Raw genomic sequence first — 23,201 nt, 5'->3', positions numbered from 1 at the left:
TGGGAATGACAGCAACTCAGCCACCAAGTGGTAGGCCACGTAAAAGTGTGCAGAGGTCGCCAACTTTCTGTCAATCACTACAGACCTCCAAACTTCATGTGGCCTTCAGCTTAAGAACAGTGCGTAGAGAGCTTCATGGAATGGGTTTCCATGACCGAGCAGCTGCATCCAAGCCTTACATCACCAAGCGCAATGCAAAGTGTCGGATGCAGTGGTGTAAAGCACGCTGCCACTGGACTCTAGAGCGGTGGAGACATGTTCTCTGGAGTGACGAATCACGCTTCTCTGTCTGGCAATCTGATGGACAAGTCTGGGTTTGGCGGTTGCCGAGAGAACGGTACTTGTCTAACTGCATTGTGCCAAGTGTAAAGTTTGGTGCAGGGGGGATTATGGTGTGGGCTTGTTTTTCAGGAGTTGGGCTTGGCCCCTTAGTTCCAGTGAAAGCTGTTGGAAGAATGGTCAAAAATTCCCATAAACACACTCCTAAACCTTGTGGAAAGCCTTCCCAGAAGAGTTGAAGCTGTTATAGCTGCAAAGGATGGGCTGACATCATATTAAACATATAAAATCAGGTGGAAACATTTACACATGAAAATGTGTGTGTGTGTGTGTGTGTGTCTGTGTGTGTGTGTGTGTGTGTGTGTGTGTGTGTGTGTGTGTGTGTGTGCGTGTGCGTGTGCGTGCGCGTTATGGACCAGTACTATAAGTACTTATAATACGTTTACGTATAATACGTATATATACGTTCGCTTGCCTGTGGTGCCAGCAAGAATATCGTCCAACCGACAGGGAAGCAAGGGTACAGGGGAATTGAATTTACCCGAACTGGGACACTGCAAAGATTTTGCTACGGTGTTTAACCAAACTCTACACCTGCTGTATTTATTTCATTCTTGTATTTATTTCTGTTATTTCTGCTGTACTTTCTTGTTGACTTTTGAAAGTGATACATCTTTGGTGAATTATGCTCTACATTGGAGAGCTCAATGTTGATTCTATCTCTACCAAAGTAATATAGCTAAATTACGAGGCTCAACCCCCCCACCTCCACAGTTACGCAAAAAAAAAGGTCATTAATATGGAGTTTCCCTACAGCCTCTAGTCATCAGGGAAGCATTTTAATAAGAATTTGGATTTGGAGCATGTCTGGGTGGAAACGTGTGCTCATTCAATCAAAGTAGTTTTGATGTTGGATGAGGAATCATTGATAGCAATAGACTTTTCAGTTCATCCTAACAGTGTGCCACAGGGTTCATTCATGTTCTGTAAGGTGTGAAATTGAAGCAAAAAGGCAAAAAGACTTTGATCTTCACAGAACATCATATGCTCTTGTCAGATTTTCTTCAGCTCTTCAAGAATGAACAATGAAAAACAAATCCAAGAAAAACTTCCAAGAAAACTGGGGCACATGCAGAAACACACAGTTTCTTCAAATATGTAACTCAAGATTCAGATGGCTCATTTTTCACAGTAAGTGTCCTATATGCCCTAGCAACTGTCTGCTAGTGTTTTAAACAGCCCACCCATGCTTCCAATTCCAATTAAACCAATTCTATTTTCTTAGTCATGACGACAGAAAAGACCACCAACTATTCCATTGATGAAGATGTTATAGTGGCGGAGAGCTTTTGCCTAATTGGATCGGTTACTAACAGCGGAGGATCCAGCAGTCAGGAAATACAACACTGGCACTTGGCAGAACCAGAATAAAGAAAATGGGAAAGATCTTTAGATGTGATCCACAAAGATCTTTTTCTGTGGTTCTTTGTAGATGTGAAAGTAAGACAAGTAAAAAAGGCAGGACAGGAAGAATATTAATGCTGTGAAACTTGGACGACAAAGAAGATAATTAAATGAATCCTTAACTAACGTTTCACAGTTTCACAAAAACTGTTTTAGATACAACCCCAAATCAGAAAGAGTTGGGACAGTATGGAAAATGCAAATAAAATAAAAATGCATTTACATTTTGTCTGGTCAACTTCATTTCATTTGTTAATATACCTCCATTCCTGCATTTCAGTCCTGCAACACATTCCAAAAAAGTTGGGACAGTGACAATTTAGGGCTAGTAATGAGGTGAAAAAATAAATAATGATGTGATTCCAAAGAGGTGATGTCAGCAGGTGATTGTAACCATGGTTTGGTACAAAAAGCAGCATCCAGGAAAGGCTGAGTCTTTGATAAGCAAAGATGATCAGAAGATCTCCAGTTTGTCAACAAATGTGTGAGAGAAATGTTTAAAAACAATGTACATCAAAGAAAGCCCGGAAGGGATATGCATATTTCTCCCTCTACAGTGCATAATATCATTAAACAATTCAAGGAATCGGGGAAATTTCAGTGAGCTTAAGCTAACTGCCCGTGATCTTCAATCCCTCAGATGGCACTGCATCAAGAACCGCCACTCAACAATAGCTGATATAACCACATGGGCGAGGGATTACTTTGGCAAACCTTTATCAAGCACTACAATACAGAGTTACATGAACAAATGTGACTTAAAACTTTACTGTGCAAAAAAGAAGCCTAATGTTAACCATATTCAGGAGCGGCGTCAACTTCCCTGGGCTCGGAGGCATCTAGGATGGACCATCACACAATGGAAACATGTATTGTGGTCAGATGAATTAGCATTCCAGGTCTTTTTTGGAAAAAAATGGTCGCCGTGTGCTCTGGACTAAAGACAAAAAGGACCATCCAGACTGTTTTCAGCAACAAGTCCAAAAGCCAGGGTCTGTGTAAAGAATTTTGAAACAAAAAATGCGACAACGACGACCCCGTACTGTTGCACATCTTAAAACGTGTTGGCAGGAAGAATGAGACAAAATAAAAGCTGAAACACTAAATCACTTGGTCTCCTCTGTGCCAAAACGTCTTTTAAGTGTGGTGAAAAGGAATGGCAACATTACAAATTGGTAAACGCTTTACTGTCCCAACTTTTTCTGATTTGGGTTTGTACAATGTACAAACCCAAATCACTTTTTCTGATTTGGGTTTGTGCGTACCACCGGAAGCCTCACGTCACTTCCGGTGGTACGCACGCTGAGACGCTAGCCTAGTAGTTTGTTTGTAGCCTTTAGCTAAATAACTTTTTATATACGTATGTTTTAAACATATAATTTATACGTTAATCTTCCGTGTGTTGTTGATTTAGTTTTATTTTGTTTATCGTAAAAAAGCGCTTGTGTTTACTAACGTAAATTCGTGCTGTGTTGGAAACTAGGAAACTTCTGCTACCGGCATCCGAACGAAGCCCGGTTTTGTTTGTTTTTGTACTTCAGCGCATAAACATCATAATTATCCAGAATTAAAACCGTTTTCGGTCCGCACGAAGCGCGTTTGTGTTTGGTTGTGTTCTGTATTTCAGCTCTTAAAACACCTCTGTTTTGTGAGGAGTTATAACCGTTTCTGTTCGTAGGAAGCGCGTTTATTTGTTTTGTACACCAGCGCATAACACCGTTTTCCTTTAGAATTACAGCCGCTTTTGTCCGAACGAAGCACGTTTGTGTTGGTTTGGTTGGTGGTTTTTGTATTCCAGCTCATCATCGCCTGTTTCATCCGGAATTAAAGCCGTTCTTCTGTGACTACCAGCAGAAGCGCCGGTGAATCCAACATAAACATCATCTCCAACTCATCTTGTAAAGCTAAGTATATTTCTTTGTTGTTATGGCCCCAGCAGGAGCGCTGTATCCATGTTCCGAGTGTAATATGTTCAGTTATTCCTTCTCCGTGTTTAGTGATAACTTTACATGTGATAAGTGTAGATTAGTGGTTAGTCTAACGGAGAAGATCTCAGTGTTAGAAGGGCGCATTCGGGCGTTAGAACAGACTACTACTAGTGAGGGCTTAGATTCAGCTGTAGCAGTCCCGAATGCCAGCAGTTCAGGTACAGAACCCCAGACTCCGGCATTAGAGCCCTCACAGCGGGGCGACTGGGTGACGTCTCGGCGACATAGTCGTAGGGAAAAGCACCGACCATCTCAGTTGCACGTGTCCAACAGGTTTTCCCCACTCAGTGAGCCACCCGCTGAGAAGCCTGTTAATGTAAGTGCTCTGGTTATAGGAGATTCTCAGCTCCGACACGTGCGTATTGCAACCCCCATAGAGACACCAGCAACCATAGTCACCTGTATTCCGGGGGCCAGGGCGCCTGACATCAGAGCAAACCTGAAAGTGCTGGCTAATGCTAATCGTAGATTTTCGAAGATTGTTATCCACGTCGGCACTAATGATGTTCGTTTACGGCAGTCTGAGGTTACTAAGAGTAATGTTAAAGAGGTGTGTGAGTTAGCTAGGTCGATGTCTGAGGCAGTAGTGTGCTCTGGCCCCTTACCGATTCGACCCAGTGGCGAAACCTACAGCAGGTTGTTGTCGCTGAACCGCTGGATGTCTAAATGGTGCTCAGAAAACTGCATCGATTTTGTAGATAACTGGTCCACCTTTGAGGGAAGGCCTGGTCTTTTGAAGCGGGATGGTGTCCACCCCACGTGGGAGGGTGCTGCTCGCATTTCTTGCAGCATAGGTGACAGGCTTTACCACCGCGTTAGTGTAGCGGCAGATAGTGTTAAATGACTATCCAGAGCCAAGACCAGGCAGCAGACTAACAGGCCTAACCGACTGTCTGCGAGTCGCCATCGGACGTCACCCGGAATCCTTAGGTCACAAACCATTGAGACTGTGTCTGTTTACCGTGGCAGGTGTAAGCCAAAACAAAATCAAAAAGTATGTCATAATAACTTAATTAAAATTAATCTAAATGAGCATCATGAAAACCCTAGTAAAGTTAAACTAAAGTTAGGACTTCTAAACATCAGGTCACTTGCATGCAAAACAGTAATTGTAAATGAAATAATTACAGATAATTGTCTTAGTGCCCTGTGTTTAACCGAGACCTGGGCTAGACCTGATGAGTATCTAGGTTTAAATGAAGCATCTCCTCCGGGTTACAGTTATGAACATAAGCCACGTCTTAGCGGTCGTGGTGGAGGAATAGCCGCAATTTATGATAAAGACATAGGTCTTACTGTAAAATCATCTCCCATAACAAACTCGTTTGAAGTTCTTATCTCTGACATAACCAATAAATGTTCATCTGATAAAAATAGTATGTTTAAACTGGTTACTGTTTATCGACCCCCTGGTCCTTACTCAGAATTTCTTAACGAATTTGCCGATTTTCTTTCTAAATTAGTCTTATCAACTAAGAAAGCTTTAATTGTTGGTGACTTTAATATTCATTATGAGGATAAGTGTAATCCACTCAAAATTGCGTTTGATTCTATTTTAGAATCCTTAGGCATCACCCAAAATGTAACAGGACCCACTCACCGCTGTAAACATACCTTAGATTTAATACTTACTTATGGTATAAACATAGACAACCTGGAAATTATACCACAGAATGACTTAATCTCTGATCACTCCCTACTAATATATGAAGTGTCCCTGTCCAATAATATACAGCAACCAAATCGTTTTAAATATAAGCGCACTATTACATCTGCAACTGCAGCAGCGTTCATAAACTGCCTACCAGAATTACCAAATATATCAGCATCAGAACCTAAAGAACTAGATCAGGCAACTCAAAACCTAGAGACCGTACTGCGCACAACCTTAGATAACGTAGCCCCACTCAAAACTAAACTGATTAGGGAGAAAAAACTTGCTCCTTGGTACAATGACCACACATGCGCACTTAAACAAGCAGCACGGAAATTAGAACGTAAGTGGCGTCACACTACACTGGAGGTGTATAAGATTGCTTGGAAAGATGCTCTAACTGAGTATAAACATGCACTTATAAAAGCTAAATCTTTATATTATTCATCCCTAATAGAGAAAAATAAAAACAATCCTAGATTCCTTTTTGAGACAGTGTCGAAATTAACTAAAAACGTCAATGAAACTGAATCTAATATACCGCCCGACTGTACCAGTGATGATTTTTTAAAATTCTTTAATGACAAGATAGAAAAAATACGACTTCAGAGTCAGAGTGTGTCACTTGCCAATGTTAAGTATGGACTCACTCCGAGCAGCATTGGTGATAATAGTAACGAGTTAATCCAACTAAATTCCTTTAATCCAATCTCCCAAAATGAACTAACTGTGTTGATTAAATCATCGAAGTCATCATCGTGTATACTCGATCCTGTTCCAACTCGTTTACTTAAAGATTTACTCCCAGCTATTGTAGAGCCCCTGCTTACATTAATCAATGCATCCCTTAGCCTTGGGTATGTACCTAAATTGTTTAAAAGTGCTGTTATTAAACCCCTGATTAAAAAACCTAATCTTGATCCACATGTTTTATCTAATTATAGGCCAATTTCAAACCTTCCTTTTGTCTCAAAGATATTAGAAAAAGTCGTTTCCAAACAGCTATGTTCTTATTTGAATGAAAATTGTATTCATGAAAAATTTCAATCAGGATTTAGACCCAACCATAGTACCGAAACCGCATTAATTAGAGTAGTTAACGAGTTGTTAATGTCTTCTGATAATGGATGTGTCTCTTTTCTTGTTCTATTAGATCTTAGTGCAGCGTTTGATACGGTCGATCATAACATTTTACTGGAGAGGCTAGAAAATACAGTAGGTGTTAAAGGACTCGCACTCTCTTGGTTTCAATCATATTTGACTGACCGCTCTCAATTCGTTTATGTAAATAATAAATGCTCAGAAACTACAAAAGTAAAGTGTGGTGTTCCACAGGGGTCGGTACTTGGACCGCTATTATTTACACTCTATATGCTTCCACTAGGTGAAATTATTCATAAACATGGCATAAACTTTCACTGCTATGCAGATGACACACAGCTGTATATATCAGCCAAACCAAATGATACTGACACAATCAGTAAGATAGAAGATTGTGTAAACGACATAAAAAACTGGATGTCGTGTAATTTTCTTTTACTTAATTCAGATAAAACTGAGGTTTTACTTGTTGGCTCTAAAGCTGCAAGAGACAAGTTGTCTAACCTGGTGCTAAACTTAAACACGTTCTCTGTTACTCCCAGCCCAGATGTAAAAAACTTAGGTGTCACAATAGATTCAGATCTCTCCTTTGATACACACATTAATAATATTACTAGAGTTGCTTTCTATCATTTGCGTAATATCTCTAAAATAAGAAATATACTATCTGTTAATGACGCCGAAAAACTGATCCATGCGTTTATAACTTCTCGGTTAGATTATTGTAATGCTCTTCTAACTGGATGCTCTGGTAGATCCTTAAACAAACTCCAGTTAGTTCAAAATGCAGCAGCTCGAGTGCTAACTAGAACTAAAAAATTTGATCATATCACTCCTGTTCTATCATCTCTACACTGGCTGCCAGTTAAATTTCGCATTGATTACAAAATACTTTTACTAACCTATAAAGCGCTACATGGTCTGGCTCCACAGTATCTGAGTGAGCTTATTAATTACTACAACCCAGCACGTCCACTTCGTTCACAAGATGCAGGGTTACTTATAGTTCCTAAAATTAAAAAGACCAAAGCTGGTGGAAGAGCATTTTCTTACAAAGCTCCACAACTCTGGAATAATCTTCCTGCCTCTGTTCGGTATTCGGACACAGTCTCAATGTTTAAGTCTAAACTGAAAACATATTTATTTTCTCAGGCTTTTGATTAGTATAGACAAAGGCGCAGAGCTTGGGGGTTCTTGGTCATAGAAACTTGTGGTGATCAGGGATGTTGGGTCGCTGTCGTTCTGCCTCTCTTGTCCAATCACTCTGGTTTGGGTAGGAGAGGTGGGCGCTGATGTCCTGTGAAAGCCTTCATGACCTTGTTACCTGCTCGCTCTCCCTTTTAGTTATGCTGTAATAATTAGGGCTGCCGGAGTCTAAAACTCTCTGTAAAACTGTTTGTCAACTAGCATTGTACATTATTAACTACATTCTCTGTTGTTTTACCCCGAGGGCATTCTGATGGAAACCTGTTTACCCGCCGAGGTTAAGGATTAAAGTCGAGACTGCCGGGACAACGATGCTGCTCCTGTCAGATGTGACGGGTCTGGAGTAATTGCAACGACAAGAAATCACTACAGACTTTATTGAAGACTAGAGCGGATAACAACTCTATTATTATTTAATTGTTTATTTATCTATTTATTACCACTGTATGACTTTTAGATCATTCAATTCTGTGTTTGTATGATTTGTGTAAATCGTGTATTTATTTAAAGTATCCTCCAGACCACCCAAGAAGGATGGGCCCTGTTGAGTCTGGTTCCTCTCAAGGTTTCTTCCTGTAATTTTCAGGGAGTTTTTCCTTGCCACAGTCGCCCTCGGCTTGCTCAACAGGGGTTTTTGTATCTGTTGGTCCTGGATTTTGTAAAGTTGCTTTGAGACAATGTATATTGTAAAAAGCGCTATATAAATAAAGTTGACTTGACTTGACTTGACTACAATGTGAGAAGAAAAAAATAATTAATCATAAGATTTGTGCAGTGAGCTTTCTTTTTCCTTTTTGTACAAACATCCTTTTTCTCCTTTCTTGTTTTTCCTACTTAATGCATGAGTCAAGTTCCAGATTATTTAAATTTACTTCTATCACTTCTTTACTAGTGTTACACCTTGAGAACTTTTATTACAAGGCTTAGCAAGCCCTAAAACCTGATTAAAAGTGAACTGAGCCCTCCGCAAACTTCTTAATTTCAGGTTTCTCCAGTAAAGAAATACAAAAACAGATAAAAAGAAACATAGTGGCTGCTCAGGTGGTGCAGCGGTAAAAATACACTAACACACAAGAGCTGGGATTTCGAATACATCATATCGAATCTCAGCTCTGCCATCCGGCTGGGCTAGGCGGCCACACAAACAACAATTGGCTGTTGTTCAGGGTGGGATGAACCGGACCAGGGTTTCTCATAACTGATGCAATTACAACCTTTGCTGACTGACTTATGGCACCTGTGCAGAGTTGAGGAATAATGCTGATCAGGGTGTGGCTCTTCGTGCACTAGGCTGATTTGCATATGAACTCGCCTAGTGCAGGTGAAAAAAGAGGCAGTTGGTACTGCACACATGTCGGAGGGGGCGTGTGTTAGTTGCGAAGCTCCTTAGTCAGCAGTGGAGGGTTGTATCAGTATAGTATCACGGAAGCAAAGGCTGGCTATCCAACAGATGAGCTACTGTAACTCAAATCGCTGAAGAAGTTAATGCTGGTTCTGATAGAAAGGTGTCAGAATACACAGTGCATCGCAGTTTTTTGCGTATGGGGCAGCAAAAGGGGGACCAACACAACGGATAGTGGTCATAATGTTATGCCTGATTGGTGTATATCCACCTTTGAGGACAGAAAGATTGGTATAAACTGGTAAAGTTTACCTCGAAATGTACTGTATCTGCTTGCACTGTTTTGATTTAGAGGATTTTTGCAACTGTTTTTTTTTTTGTGAATAAATAACTGCAACATTTTTTTCAAATGTATGTTCTTTTATAAGTTTGGTATTGGTTTTCTAAGATTTCTGGGTCACAAATATTCATACAGAAAGTTGGATCATGTTGGCCATGTAGAGAACTGCAGCACATAATGACAATTCCCTTTGTGGCATGGCCACCTAACTTCTTGAACTGCTTAATTGACAGGTTGCACGTTAGCTTGGTGGGTAGGACTGTCACCTCAGAGCAAGAAAGCCCTGGGTTCGGATTTTTAGGTGAAGTGGTCTGGGTCCTTTCTGTGTGAAGTTTGCATGTTCTCACCAAGTCTGTGTGGGTTGCTTGTTTGTGACTTCTCTGTAAAAACAGACATTTCTGGACTTAATCCATTACAAAGTGCATGGAACAGTGGTCTCTATAGTCAGAAAAATAGGATAATGAAACATCCTATTTTATCCTACTTTTAGGTTGAGGGAAAATTTTATTTAATATAATCAAAAAACCATCAAAGAACAGGTCTGCAAATTACTATTAGTTGCTAAAACTAAGTTGGCACTGTCCATAGAGGCTGCAGTGTAAGAAATAAGCAGCTGCTCTTGATTTTTGTTTGTCTATGTGAACAGTAACAAGCTTCAGTTCAGCTTCAGAACTTTTATTCACTTCCGTGTTCCTGAAGCTTTTAAGTCATGGCAGTTTTTGGAAGTTCTAGAATTACATCTGGGTTTGAGCTTCTTTTTTTTTTTTTAATAATGGCTAGAGATCGATGTTTCATTTGCTTTTAAACAAAAATATTTGTATGGACACTATTGGAATCACTAACAAGGAGTTGGGACATTATGCCAAAATTGAATTATTATACCTCATACACCACTAATGCCAAGTTCACACTACACGACTTTCCAAGTCGTCAGGTCGCTGTACAGTTCACACTACAAAACTGGATCTCTTGTAATCGGGAGTCTTTCAAGTCGTTGTGGCTTTCACACTACACGACTGATCGGTGATAGAGGGTTTCACACTTCACGATCTATCACCAACTGGAATCGCAGGCGAGCTTCTCTGGTCTCCCAAACTACGTTTTGTCACAAAAACAAATGCAAGAAGTAACAAGGGGTTAAGTGATACCACGTCCAAAAATGCACATCAACAAGTAGCGAGTGATCAAAGTTGTTTGTGCTCTGATGTGCAGCGTAAAAGCAAAGAGAAAAATAAATGAATCAAAGTGGATTTGGCAACGCGACCAGCAGGGATTGTTCTGTTCTGTAGCGAGCTGGAGGTTAATAAATACTTTTTTGTAATGCAGTGTTGGTGTTATGGTTTGGCATGGACGATAAGTTCACAAATTGTGTGTGTGCCAATGTATTCTAATGTATTCTGATAGAATGTACAAGAATGTGTGCCAATGTATTCTGATAGAAACTATCCCCCTCACCGCACTCATTGCCAGTGGCAACCGACTGATCCAGATATTCAACATGCTAGATATCTCTCTTCAGTCGGCGAGCCGCTCGGATCGAGTCAATGAACAGTTCACACATAGCGATTGAGAGCCGAATTCAGATCGCCGAGCGAACGCCGAGTTGCTCCCGAGCTGCCACATCTAGCGGCGACTAGTCGGCGAGTGAAAATCAGGGCAAAAATCATGTAGTGTGAACTAGGCATACGCTTTAAAAATTTCTAAAAATGTTAGCAGCAGATCCTGTAAGTCCTGTAAAGTGCTAGGTAGGACCTTATTTGTCTAGCACATCCCACATATGCTTGATCGGCTTAATTTCTGGGGAATCTGAAGGCCGAGTTATCCCTCTAAACTCTTTATGTTCCTCAAACCAAAGGCAAAGGCTATTTTTTTTAATTGTCTCTGAACCAATCACAAAAATGCGTTTCGAGCTGTTTCGAGCAGCTCAGTAGCACAGACAGGTCAGTGTGAACAGGAGAGGCGATTACATATCATACATATTTTAGAGTTTAAACTCACTTCCACATGGTAACTTTGCTTAACGTGGTGATTTGTTGCTTAATATCACTTACTTTTAATATTTTAAAAATTATTTTATTAGCAGTTTATTTTTATATTTTATATTATTAGCAGATAAAAAAAATAATAAACTGAACTTGCCAATATTACATCTAAGCACTCCTCCATGTCAAGTCAGACACTACCAGTTTATTTCTTTACCTCATATTTCAATTTAAACCAGTATTATTAGCTCTGCTGTCATCATCCCTCCACAAATCAAGCCCTGAAGTTCTGGCTTTAAAAATATGACTAACGATGCCCACCCATTATGTTTTACTGCCCCCCTCCCCAAGCAAAGCAGTCCAGAACCGTGGCTGCACTGCTCCATGATCCATTTCTGATGCTTTCATGCCAACTGTAAGCACTTTCAGCTGTTGACACGGGTCATAATAGGGACTGAATGTTCTGCAGCGACGCAGCCTCATACACAACAAGCTGTGATGCACTGTGTTCTGACACCTTGCTAACTTAGCCAGCATCAGCTCTTTCAGCAAATTGTGCAACAGTAGCTCTTCTGTGGGATCTGATCAGATGGGCTAGACTTTGTTTTTCATGCACATATTTTAACTTTGGGTGCCCATGACCATGTCACCAGTTCACCAGTTGTCCTTCCGTGGACCACTTTTGGTAGATACCAACCAATGAATCCAATGAAACAACCGTAACAAGACTGCTGTTTTAGAGATTCTCTTACCAAGTCATCCAGCAATCACAATTTGGACCATGCAGTGAGAATGACATGGTGGTGGTGTGTTAGTGTGTGTTGTGCTGGTATGAGTGGATCAGACACAGCAACACTGCTGGAGTTTTTAAATACCGTGTCCACTCACTGTCCACTCTATTAGACACTCCTACCTAGTTGGTCCACCTTGTAGATGTAAAGTCAGAGACGATCGCTCATCTATTGCTGCTGTTTGAGTTGGTCATCTTCTAGACCTTCATCTGTGGTCATAGGATGCTGCCCACGGGCGCTGTTGCTGGATATATTTTTGGTTGGTGGACTATTCTCAGTCCAGCAGTGACAGTGAGGTGTCCAACTGACCATTGGAGAACAGAGTTAAAGGAGGTTAAAAAGGTATGTAGAGAAACAGATGGACTACAGTCAGTCACTGTAGTGGAGCTGATAAAATGGACAGTGAGTGTGGAAACAAGGAGGTGGTTTTAATGTTATGGCTGATCGGTGTATATCACTCTTAACAACATTCAAATATATTTTACCCAAAATCTATATGACAAGATTCCAAAATTACAATGGGGTGTAATATCTCAGTTTTACTTACAAATTATTTTTCTGAAAAAGTTAAGACATTTTATAAAACAAAATTAAAACAAGAATTTGTGATTTGCAAACTTTTTTGATTTTCAATTTAACTGACAAATGTACAAAGTATCTACTTTAATTTATCAACTTGACTGTACAAAAAGTTTCCGCACTTTTATATATTTTCGTTTGAAACGGTAAAGGTGGGAGGAGTAGTAATTGGTTGTGTCTGAGAGACTGAGAGAGAGTTTATAGTCCGGATTTAGCGCCATCTGATTTCCACCTTTTTGGACGCTCAAAGAAGCTTTAAGGCCGCTCAGGTGGCGCAGCGGTAAAATATGCTATCACACCAGAGCTGGGATTTCGAATACTTCGTATTGAATCTCAGCTCTGCCATCCGACTGGGCTGGGCGACTACATGAACAACATTGGCTGTTGTTTACAGGGTGGGACAAGCCGGACCAGGGTTTCTCATAACTGGTGCTGGCTGATTAATGGCGAATGCGCAGGGTTGGGGAATAATGATGATCTGCATATGAACTCGCCTCATGCAGGTAAAAAGATGCAGTCGGTACTGCATAGGTGTCGGAGGGGGTGTGTGTCAGTTGCGAAGCTCCTCTGTCAGCAGTGGAGGGTTGTATTGGTAGAGGTGAAGCATAACACAGTCAGGGTAATTGGATATGACTAGATTAGGGTGGGAAAATGGGAGGGGATTGGCATAAAAGAGAGAAAGAAAAAAAGAAGCTTTAGGGGGAAGAAGAGTTTCATGTGATGAACAGCTGCTAGACAGTATATATTTTCCCAGTAAAATGAAGTTTTTATAAACTGCTGCTAAAGATCAATTTTATTGTACGTACATGGTTTTGATGATAGAGGTTTAGCATATATTACCATAAGTCAATATGCTATAAGATTGGGCTGCTTTTTATGCAGATCTTTATTTTCATGCAGACAATAATTTTAACAAATATTTATGACTGACTGTCACAGCAACTGAGTAGCAAGTCAGTACTTCAACTTTTTTTTTATTTTTTAGCCATTCAGTGATGTATTTCTGCTCACTAACATTCTGCATGAACATTAATGTCTTAGCTTAAGCCCACTTGAAGATTTACGTTAATTGTTCTTAAGAATTCTCTGATGGACAGTGAAATTTATCATTCCCTTAATGATGGCAAGTTGTCCAGCACCTGATGCAGCTCATGTCCTTTACACTACCACCACCAACTTTGACTGATGGTAGAACTTTGCTACCAGGACATTTTAACACTGTTGCTGTCCAAAAAGTTTCAGTTTTGATTAATGAATCATCCAGGTTAATTGGGATCATCCCGGTGCTTTTTGCAAATGTCAGAAAAGAGCACTGATGTTTTTCTCAGTTAGGAGCAGTTGCTGCCCTCTATGCTACCTTCCCAGAAATCTTTGTCCAGTCACTGTTATGTCATGACCAGTGACCCTGGAAGAGTCTAGGACATCTGCAATTTTTTAGGTGTTTGTGTGCACAGAGAAGACAACAGCTAAAGTCAATTAGAATAACTACATCGAAAGTAGAAGGTCATGCCACAAAAAAAAAAAAAAAAGACATTACAGACCTTTCTGCACCACTTGTTGCTGTATGTAAATTTTAGATCCAGGAGTAAAAATAGTCATTTTATTAGGAACCCACTGACAAACTCAAATTAATTTTTTGGATGAAGAAGTGTGTTCCAGTTCTTAAGTCACTGCAGAAATGACTGCAATACCAAGACTGCCATGATACACATTAAAAAAATTGTTTTTTCCACTTTAGGATAAGACAAAAACAGTATGTAACAGTATGTATTGCAGTATAGTAACATCAAGGCTTTATTTGTCCTGTTGTGCATTATAACCTCCTACTAATTCAAGTCTGAGGCAGAAAGCCTATGAAGCTAAATTAGCTTGCCAAATTAGGTTGGTTGGTTGATTTGGTGCACTAGTCAATATGTGGCATCTACAAAGACAAGAACAAGACAGCTCTTACTGTAAATCAAGGGTGGGAAGAAGCAGGGGTCTATTTTCTGTATACAGGAAATAAGGTCTAGGGTAATCAAGTCCACATAACATAAAGGGTATCAGTTTTTACGTAACATGCGTTCTACAATAACATTGACATACACTGATCAGCCATAACAATAAAACCACCTCCTTGTTTCTACACTCACTGTTCATTTTATCAGCACTTTGTAGTTCTACAATTACTGACTGTAGTCCATCTGTTTCTCTGCATGCTTTGTTAGCCCCCTTTCATGCTGTTCTTCAATGGTCAGGACTCACCACAGAGCAGGTATATTTGGGTGGTGGATCATTCTCAGCACTGCAGTGACACTGACATGGTGGTGGTGTGTTAGTGTGTGTTGTGCTGGTATGAGTGGATCAGACACAGCAGTGCTGATGGAGTTTTTAAACACTCCACTGTCACTGCTGGACTGAGAATAGTCCACCAACCAAAAATATTCAGCCAACAGCGTCCTGTGGGCAGCGTTCTGTGACCACTAGAAGATGGTTATTATTTTAAGTAGCATTCACTTTTAGTCTTAGTAACGCCGTGTATGGGGGCGCTGGGTTGGGCATTGACCCCCCCCCTCCAGATTTTCTCACTGCCCCTCGCATGTCAGTGTGAAGATGGATTATGTAAAAATGTTGTTGGGGCTATTGAGAAAAAATGTTACATGATGTTTATGCATGTTGTTTTGCCTAAAATATGGTTTTGATTTATTATTATAAAGAATGAAAATAATATAAGTTAAACAGCCTAAATAAAACATTTTGATAATGTTCCTATGATGGTGTAAGACCCGTTATATTTTTTATAGGTGCAACCCTAACCGCCCTACAGGTAAACACTCGCCTTACCACCCCCCATCCTACGCCTTCCACCAACCCGCTGAAAGTTCTGAAAGTTGGCAACCCTAGGCACAACATTTGCCAAAACTGCTGAATGCAGTACATGCATCACCATGCAGGAGAGCAGGATGCAAAGAGAAAACAGTTGTCAAATGTATTAAATGTAACGTGTCTTTGTGTGTTGCAAAGACAAACAAAACAGCTTCCTGTTATTCCATGCATGATGCTGTAAATGCTGTGTAGTGTGATCTTTAGGTGACTATTTAGGTGAATGCAGTTGAAAGAAAAAAGTTCCACTGTGAGATGTTTTTCTTTTCTTTTCAGTGTTTCAAGGTTTAGATGTGTTTCCTTTATCAAACTATTTTAATGTAGGTGAAATAAAATGCAATTTTATTCGAAATCTTTACTAAAATAAAAACAATATCATTACATTACAACATTACATTTTTTGATCAAACAAGACCTTATGTCCACTACAAAGAACATGATAAAAAACAGATAACATTTTTGAAAAATGAATTGTTGCACTGTTTCTTTCAACCACAATACTTACATTATTCCAAAAAAAAAAAATCCTAAATACTAAAACCTTTTTTCTTCTGGGTCTCAGGAGGATATTTATTATTTGTTAGGGAAACAAACCAGACATCTCACTTTCACTTTAGTTCAGTTTTGCTTAGTACGCGTGTAACTCCCACTTCCGTGTTTTCATCCTACTGACTGACGTTACGTCAGTCTAAAACAGGAAGCGCTAATCTGACGGTTTATCGGATCCTTCACAGGTATTTACCTTTAACTTTGATTATTTACCCTGGAACTGCTGTACATCACACATTCAAAACACTGCAGGTAAACACACTATAATGTCTCCTGATCGTGCTCTGTATAACTCTTGACGTGTATTGTTACTGATAGAACTAGGCTAGTTAGCTCCACGCAGTGTGTGTGTGTGTGTGTGTGTGTGTGTGTGTGTGTGTGTGTGTGTGTGTGTGTGTGTGTGTGTGTGTGTGTCCTTCCCCGAACGCAGGTGATCTGTACCATAGTCGTAATTTTTTCTGATGCCATATGTTCTCCCACTCATCTCTCCTGATCACTGATCGTAACACTGCCGTTTCTCCGTTTCTCGTATTTAGGGGTGCCAGACTGAGCTGGCATCATCACTCGGGCACTGTGTGTACTTTCACCGAAAAACAGTCAAATCAGGTACTAAGAGTACAGAAGATCGGATCACCTTAAGTGTGTGGTTCTGCACTCTTGAAGCACAATGCCTGCCGGTAAGCAATGCATTATTTTATATATTTATTGTTTACTAACAGTTACTGTGAATTATCCCACTGACCGAGATTCTGCTGCAACTGTTGCTTCTGTTATAAACATGGAATAAACCCATCATATCATACACTTATCCTTATCATCATATACACATTATATACCCATCATATACACATCATATACACATCATAAACTTATACAGTGGTACCTTGAAACTCAACATCAAATGGTTCTGGAAGTGGCATTGAGTTTCAAGGTATTTTTTCCCATAAGGATGTTTGGGAAACCTGTTAATGCGTTCCATGGTCCTCTGGAACTGCATATATTTAAGGCTAATGTAAAATAATGTTGTTGTTTTTTTCAATTATACACTAAAAATAACACAACTATAATATAAGAACACTAAAATACAATAAAAAAAAGTTAAAAACAAATAACTGTTGCACAAAGTTTAACGTGACTTATACTAAAACGAGCGAGTAATTTCATTAGTAGACAGAACATATGAGCAGTAATATTCAAGCGAAGTTTAGTGTTTCTATGTCATAATTTTAATTCACGTTAAGCTTTTTTTTTTAACGATAAGCGCTTTAGATTCTTAAAATATCTCAGCACCCCGAGCTGTAATACAAGTTTAAAAGTGAAACAGAAGAAAAATCCAGATAAACACAGATACATGTGGAGCTTTCAGGGTGGATTTGACAGACACAAAAATGCAGATTCGTCTTATTGCACCACTCAAGTGAAGTGCTGAACAAAGCGGCAGTTTATTGTAAATTTGAAATTAAATAAATCTTTTTTTTTTTTTTTTTTTTTTTTTTTTTTTTTTTTTTTAAATGTTGAACACGTTGAATTTTAGGGAAATGTTGAGTTACAAGGTACCACTTTGTTTTAGAAAAATGTATAGCTTCCTACACTACAAGCTACACAGTAAACATTACTACATTACTGTACATTAAAACTACATCAGTTACTGATACCACCTATTTAGCAATTACAACTTTTTACATTCAGGTGCCATTTTTTTTTTTTACTAAAATATATTGCAAAAAATAGTAATGACAACTATAATAAAAATGATAATTAAAACACATTTTTATTATTTTATTATTATGTTTGTTGTTATTTATTACTTTTATTATTAATAACAAAAATAACTGTAACAATAAATAGACCTAACAATTTCCCTCTGTTTTTATAAATTAATTTCCTTTGACTAGCTACAGTTAATTGTTATAATGTTCAGACCACTTTACCACTTTTTGCACATTTATTGTGAATTTGATTTCAAATAGATATAATTGGCACCCATCAATCTACACATAATTACAGATAATGACGAAATGAACATTTTCAAAAATTAATGTCTTATTCACAAACACATCCAGACCCTTTATTCAGTACTCTGTAAAGGCTACGTTGTCTTTTTAAATACTTTTCACCAAGCAGTACACACCTTACTTTAGGCAGTTTATTCCATTCTTCATGCCAGGTTATCTCAAGCTATGTCAGATCAAATGTGAGCATCTGCAGTCTGCATCTTTACATCTCTTCACAAATGTTTGATAGGGTTTGGGCCAGGCAAGGGCATTCAGAGACCTGCCCCAAGGACAATTCAGTGTTGTACTGTCTGTTAAAAGGGGAATAGTTTTATGCACTGTGGTGGGGATTAAACATAACATAATGCTTTTACCACCATGTTTTACCATAGGGAAGGTAGTAACCAGTTGATAGCTCACCACTGCTGATATTTGTACCTGATGTCAGTTGGCCGGGCATCTACACAGACATGATTGGCTATGTGTTTTTGGTTGTTGGCCAAAGCCTTGTGATGGATTGGCGACTTGTCCAGGGTAGTCATGCCTTTCTCCTACACCCTAACTATGTTAAGATGTTTTAAAAAAACAACAACTAAAAATTGTCTTTCAGGTGAATTAGCGTCTGAAGTGTCTGAGAGTCTGAATCTTTATTGTTTGAAAATGGCTTTTGCAGGATCTAGTACAGACTCAACTTGCATTTGTAGATGCTGTGATGAACGGTTGTAAAGGCATTCTGGATCATTTAGTAACAGTTCTGAGCCTTTGTCTTTGTCTTCAGATTTTTTGGTAAATAATCTTAGAGAGTAAAATGCCTCATTTTGCCTCATAACAAGTCATTGCAATAACTTGTTAAGGAACATTACTCTAAAACTAAACTGTTGAATTATTGCTAATGCATTTTCTTGCCAAGGTGACAAGCTTCTACCCATACTTGATCATAAAAAGGATGCTCCTTTTATATCTAACCATGATTGCAACAGATCTGGATAGCATACCAGACTTTTAACCAGAAACTCTCCCTGTCACAACTCTTCTATAGAAAAGGGTTATATAAAAATGTATATAAAATGTATTTCTTTTTAGTCAGGCTTGGGGCTGGCGCACTGACAAATGCACCTCCTAATGTTTTGGCTGATTCAGTTACTCCACCCCCAATGATATTAGCCAATCATGTCCTGGAGGTGCATGACCGACTGATAGCACAGCTGAGGTAGCCCAGCATTAGTGAGCTAGCATATTTTACTGCCCTCCTCCTGAAACTTTAATTAACTGGCAGAAATACAAAGAAAAGATTTTCAGTGTTGGAAATGTTTTCACTGACCAACTTTTTTTTAATATAAACAAATTTAGAATTTATTGCCTGCAACACTAAAAAAAAGTTGGGACACCTTTGTTTTACATGCACTATTAATTTATTATTAATCATTTGGGAACTAAGGACATTAATTGTTACAATTTTGCAAGAGAAGTTTTTACTCATTCTTACTTATTTTTATTTTATTTTTTTTTTTTTTACCCCTTTTTCTCCCCTTTTAGCGCATCCAATTGTTCAATTAGCATCGTGCTTCCTCTCTGTCTATGCCGAACCCTGCCCTGACCGAGGTGATTGAAGCTAACCCGTATCCCCTCCGAAACACAGATGCATCTTTGCCACCCACACATTGACGAGTTTGGCGCCACCTAGCGTTGCATGCGGAGAGACACACCCTAAGGGCACCCTCTCCCATCTCTGTGTAAGCACCTCCAATCAGCCGGCAGAGAACGCAATCGCATTCTGACAGAGAGAGACCCACATCCGGTTCTTTGTCTCACCCCCCCACATGAGCAACCGGCCAATCGTTGCTCATATAGCCACTCAGCTTCGAACCGGTAAAGCAAGGCTGGATTCGATACCACGCTCTCAGAATCCAGCCCTGGTTGCAGCGCGTTTCTTTTTACCGCTGCGCCACCTGAGCGGCTACTCATTCTTACTTAATACAAGAATTCAGCTGCTCAACAGTCCATGCTTGCTGTTGTCTGAGTCTCCTCTTTGTGATGGGCCATACATTTTAAATAGAAGACAGTTACTGCAGGCAGGCCAGTCATGCACACACTCTGTTACTGTGACGCCATGCTGTTGTAAAATATTCAGAATGAGGCCTGGCATTGTTTTGCTGAAATTACCGTGGAACCACTTCCCAGATAAATGCCTTGCTTTAATGACGATATATTTTTCTATATAATCCCATTATACGCCTCTACGTCAGCTGTACTTTCACACATATACAAGCCACTCATGCATTGGGCTCTGATGCACCCCCATACCATGACAGATGCTGGCCCTTGCACCTTTCACTAAAAATAGTCTGCATGGTCCTTTTTTCTTTCTGGCATGCATTTTGTGTCAAAAAGAGCTAAAATGTGGACTTATCTAACCATAGCACTCGTTTCCACTGTCATGTGATCTATCTAAAAATAGCCTGGGCCCAGAGAACCCAGTGGTGTTTCCGCACAGAATTAATGCAGTTTAATGAGTTTCAGATTTCATCTCTTGATGCAGCATTGGACTGTCCTGTGTGACGGTGTTTTTTCTGGTGTTGGTATGGTTCAGTAGGAGAGCTACTGTAGCTTAAATTGGATATTATTTTGATACTGATTAAGTTAATGTGTTACAACACAGTGCATCAAACCTTTCTGTGTATGGGACTGCTAGTCAGAGGCCAGTCAGTGTTCCCATGCTAAATCCTGTCCACCATTGAAAGCACCTACAATAGACAAGTAGGCATTGGAACTGGACAGTTATGCAGGGGAAGTCCACCTGCTAATAATGTCCTTGTACCAAATACTATGGAACTTGGTTGGTCAGAGCTGTTTTGACAGCATATTAGGCGAGTCCTAATTGTGATGAGGTCAGATAGCCTGCCTCATCCCCAAGATTAGATTATGTATATATGTATTTAGTCAGCCACTGATTGTGCAAGTTCTCCTACTTAGAAAGATGAGAGAGGTCTGTAATTTTCATTAGGGCTGCACGATATTGGAAAAAACTGACATTGCGATTTTTTTCCCCCTGCGATATATATTGCGATATTAAAATAATGCAGGAATTTTCACCACATTATTAATAATATTAATAATGCATGTATCTTACTCTAAATAAGGGGCTCATCTGTGAAAAAGGGTGGTGCCTACAAGGGATACAAAAGATTATGACAAGCTACATCTTTGTACTTGGTTGAAACTGAGCATTAAACTAAGAAAGCTTCAATATCTCTTCTCTCACAGAAAAATAAACATGGCTGACGGAGCAGACAAAGTTATTTAATAAATAAATAATTATTGATTTTTAATGAGTGTTTTTATTAGCAAGTTTGGGCTTGTCAGCAAATGTAACCGTTTTCTGTACCAACCGTCCCACAAAATACGGAATCGTTCCGTATTTGAAAACTAAATGCGCTTTGTTCCGTATTTTTATCAATGGGAGAGAAATGCTGCAGAGTAGACTGTTCAATACTAGAGCTGGGCGGTTCCTGAATCAACCCGGTTAATGATTCGAATCTTTGTACTGAATCAGGAATCACGAGTCCGAAATCTCAATGAACCCGGATCCTATGAGTCCTCTGACTGGCTGCTGCTCAGTACACAAGGCGTGTAAGCCGTCATTGAAAATGAGAACGGTGTGAATTTTCGTTTTGTGTCAAGCAGCAAAAAAGTTGTAGCATGACGTATTTGATATAATTTGCATTAAGAAACATCGCAAGTCCTGCGATGTGACTATCGCGCATGCACACATCGCGATGACGATGCTGAAACGAAATATCGTGCAGCCCTAATTTTCATCATAGGTACACTTCAACTATGAGAGACAAATTGAGAAAAAAAAATCCAGGAAATCACATTGTAGGATTTTTAAAGAATTTATTTGTAAATTATGGTGGAAAATAAGTATTTGGTCAATAACAAAAGTTCAACTCAATACTTTGTAACATAACCTTTGTTGGCAATGACAGAGGTCAAACGTTTCCTGTAAGTCTTCACCAGGTTTGCACACACTGTAGCTGGTATTTTGGCCCATATCTCCATGCAGATCTCCTCTAGAGCAGTGATGTTTTGGGGCTGTCGCTGGGCAACACGGACTCCACAAATTTTCTATGGGGTTGAGGTCTGGAGACTGGCTAGGCCACTCCAGGACCTTGAAATGCTTTTTACGGAGCCACTCCTTCGTTGCCCGAGCGGTGTGTTTGGGATCCTTGTTATGCTGGAAGACCCAGCCACGTTCCATCTTCAATGCTCTCACTGATGGAAGGAGGTTTTGGCTTCAAATCTCACGATACATGGCCCCATTCATTCTTCCCTTAACACGGATCAGTCGTCCTGTCCCCTTTGCAGACAGACAGCCCCAAAGCATGATGTTTCCACCCCCATGCTTCACAGTAGGTATGGTGTTCTTGGTTTTTTCTTCTTCCTCCAAACACGACGAGTTGAGTTTTTACCAAAAAGTTCCATTTTGGTTTCATCTGACCACATGATATTCTCCCAGTCCTCTTCTGGATTATCCATATGCTCTCTGGCAAACATCAGACGGGCCTGGACATGTACTGGCTTAAGCAGGGGGGCACGCCTGGCACTGCAGGATTTGAGTCCCTCTCGGCGTAGTGTGTGTACTGATGGTAGCCTTTGTTACTTTGGTCCCAGCTCTCTGCAGGTCATTCAACAGGTCCCTCCGTGTAGTTCTGGGATTTTTGCTCACCGTTCTCATGATCATTTTGACCCCACGGGATGAGATCTTGACCCCAAGGGAGATTATCAATGGTCTTGTATGTCTTCCATTTTCTTACAATTGCTCCCACAGTTGATTTATTCACACCAACCTGCTTGCCTATTGTAGATTCACTCTTCCCAGCCTGGTGCAGGTCTACAATTTTCTTCCTGGTGTCCTTCGACAGCTCTTTGGTCTTGGCCATGGTTGAGTTTGGAGTCTGACTGTTTGAGGCTGTGGACAGGTGTCTCTTATACAGATAACGAGGTCAAACAGGTGCCATTAATACAGGTAACGAGTGGAGGACAGAAGAGCTTCTTAAAAAAGAAGTT

The 23,201-nt window shown here is 39.8% G+C and overlaps 1 protein-coding gene across 3 annotated transcripts in view; it reads left to right on the top strand.

Moving 5' to 3' along the window:
- The first annotated feature begins 16,283 nt into the window (after positions 1-16,283).
- efr3a (EFR3 homolog A (S. cerevisiae)) overlaps positions 16,284-23,201 on the top strand; it is a 122,955-nt gene continuing 116,037 nt past the window's right edge. For 2 of the 3 annotated variants that reach the window (XM_062987567.1, XM_062987565.1), the window contains exons 1-2: positions 16,552-16,567; positions 16,674-16,814. In XM_062987567.1, coding sequence (XP_062843637.1) covers positions 16,805-16,814 — 10 coding nt within the window. In that variant the 5' untranslated portion in view covers positions 16,552-16,567; positions 16,674-16,804. Of the gene's footprint in view, positions 16,323-16,551; positions 16,568-16,673; positions 16,815-23,201 lie in introns of those variants that run through there. The other variant, XM_062987566.1, reaches the window with a different exon arrangement.

The sequence above is a fragment of the Trichomycterus rosablanca genome, chromosome 25 (genome assembly GCF_030014385.1).
Source record: "Trichomycterus rosablanca isolate fTriRos1 chromosome 25, fTriRos1.hap1, whole genome shotgun sequence".
In the NCBI taxonomy this organism is placed as follows: Eukaryota; Metazoa; Chordata; class Actinopteri; order Siluriformes; family Trichomycteridae; genus Trichomycterus; species Trichomycterus rosablanca.
This window is presented reverse-complemented; position numbering and strand designations above follow the sequence as displayed.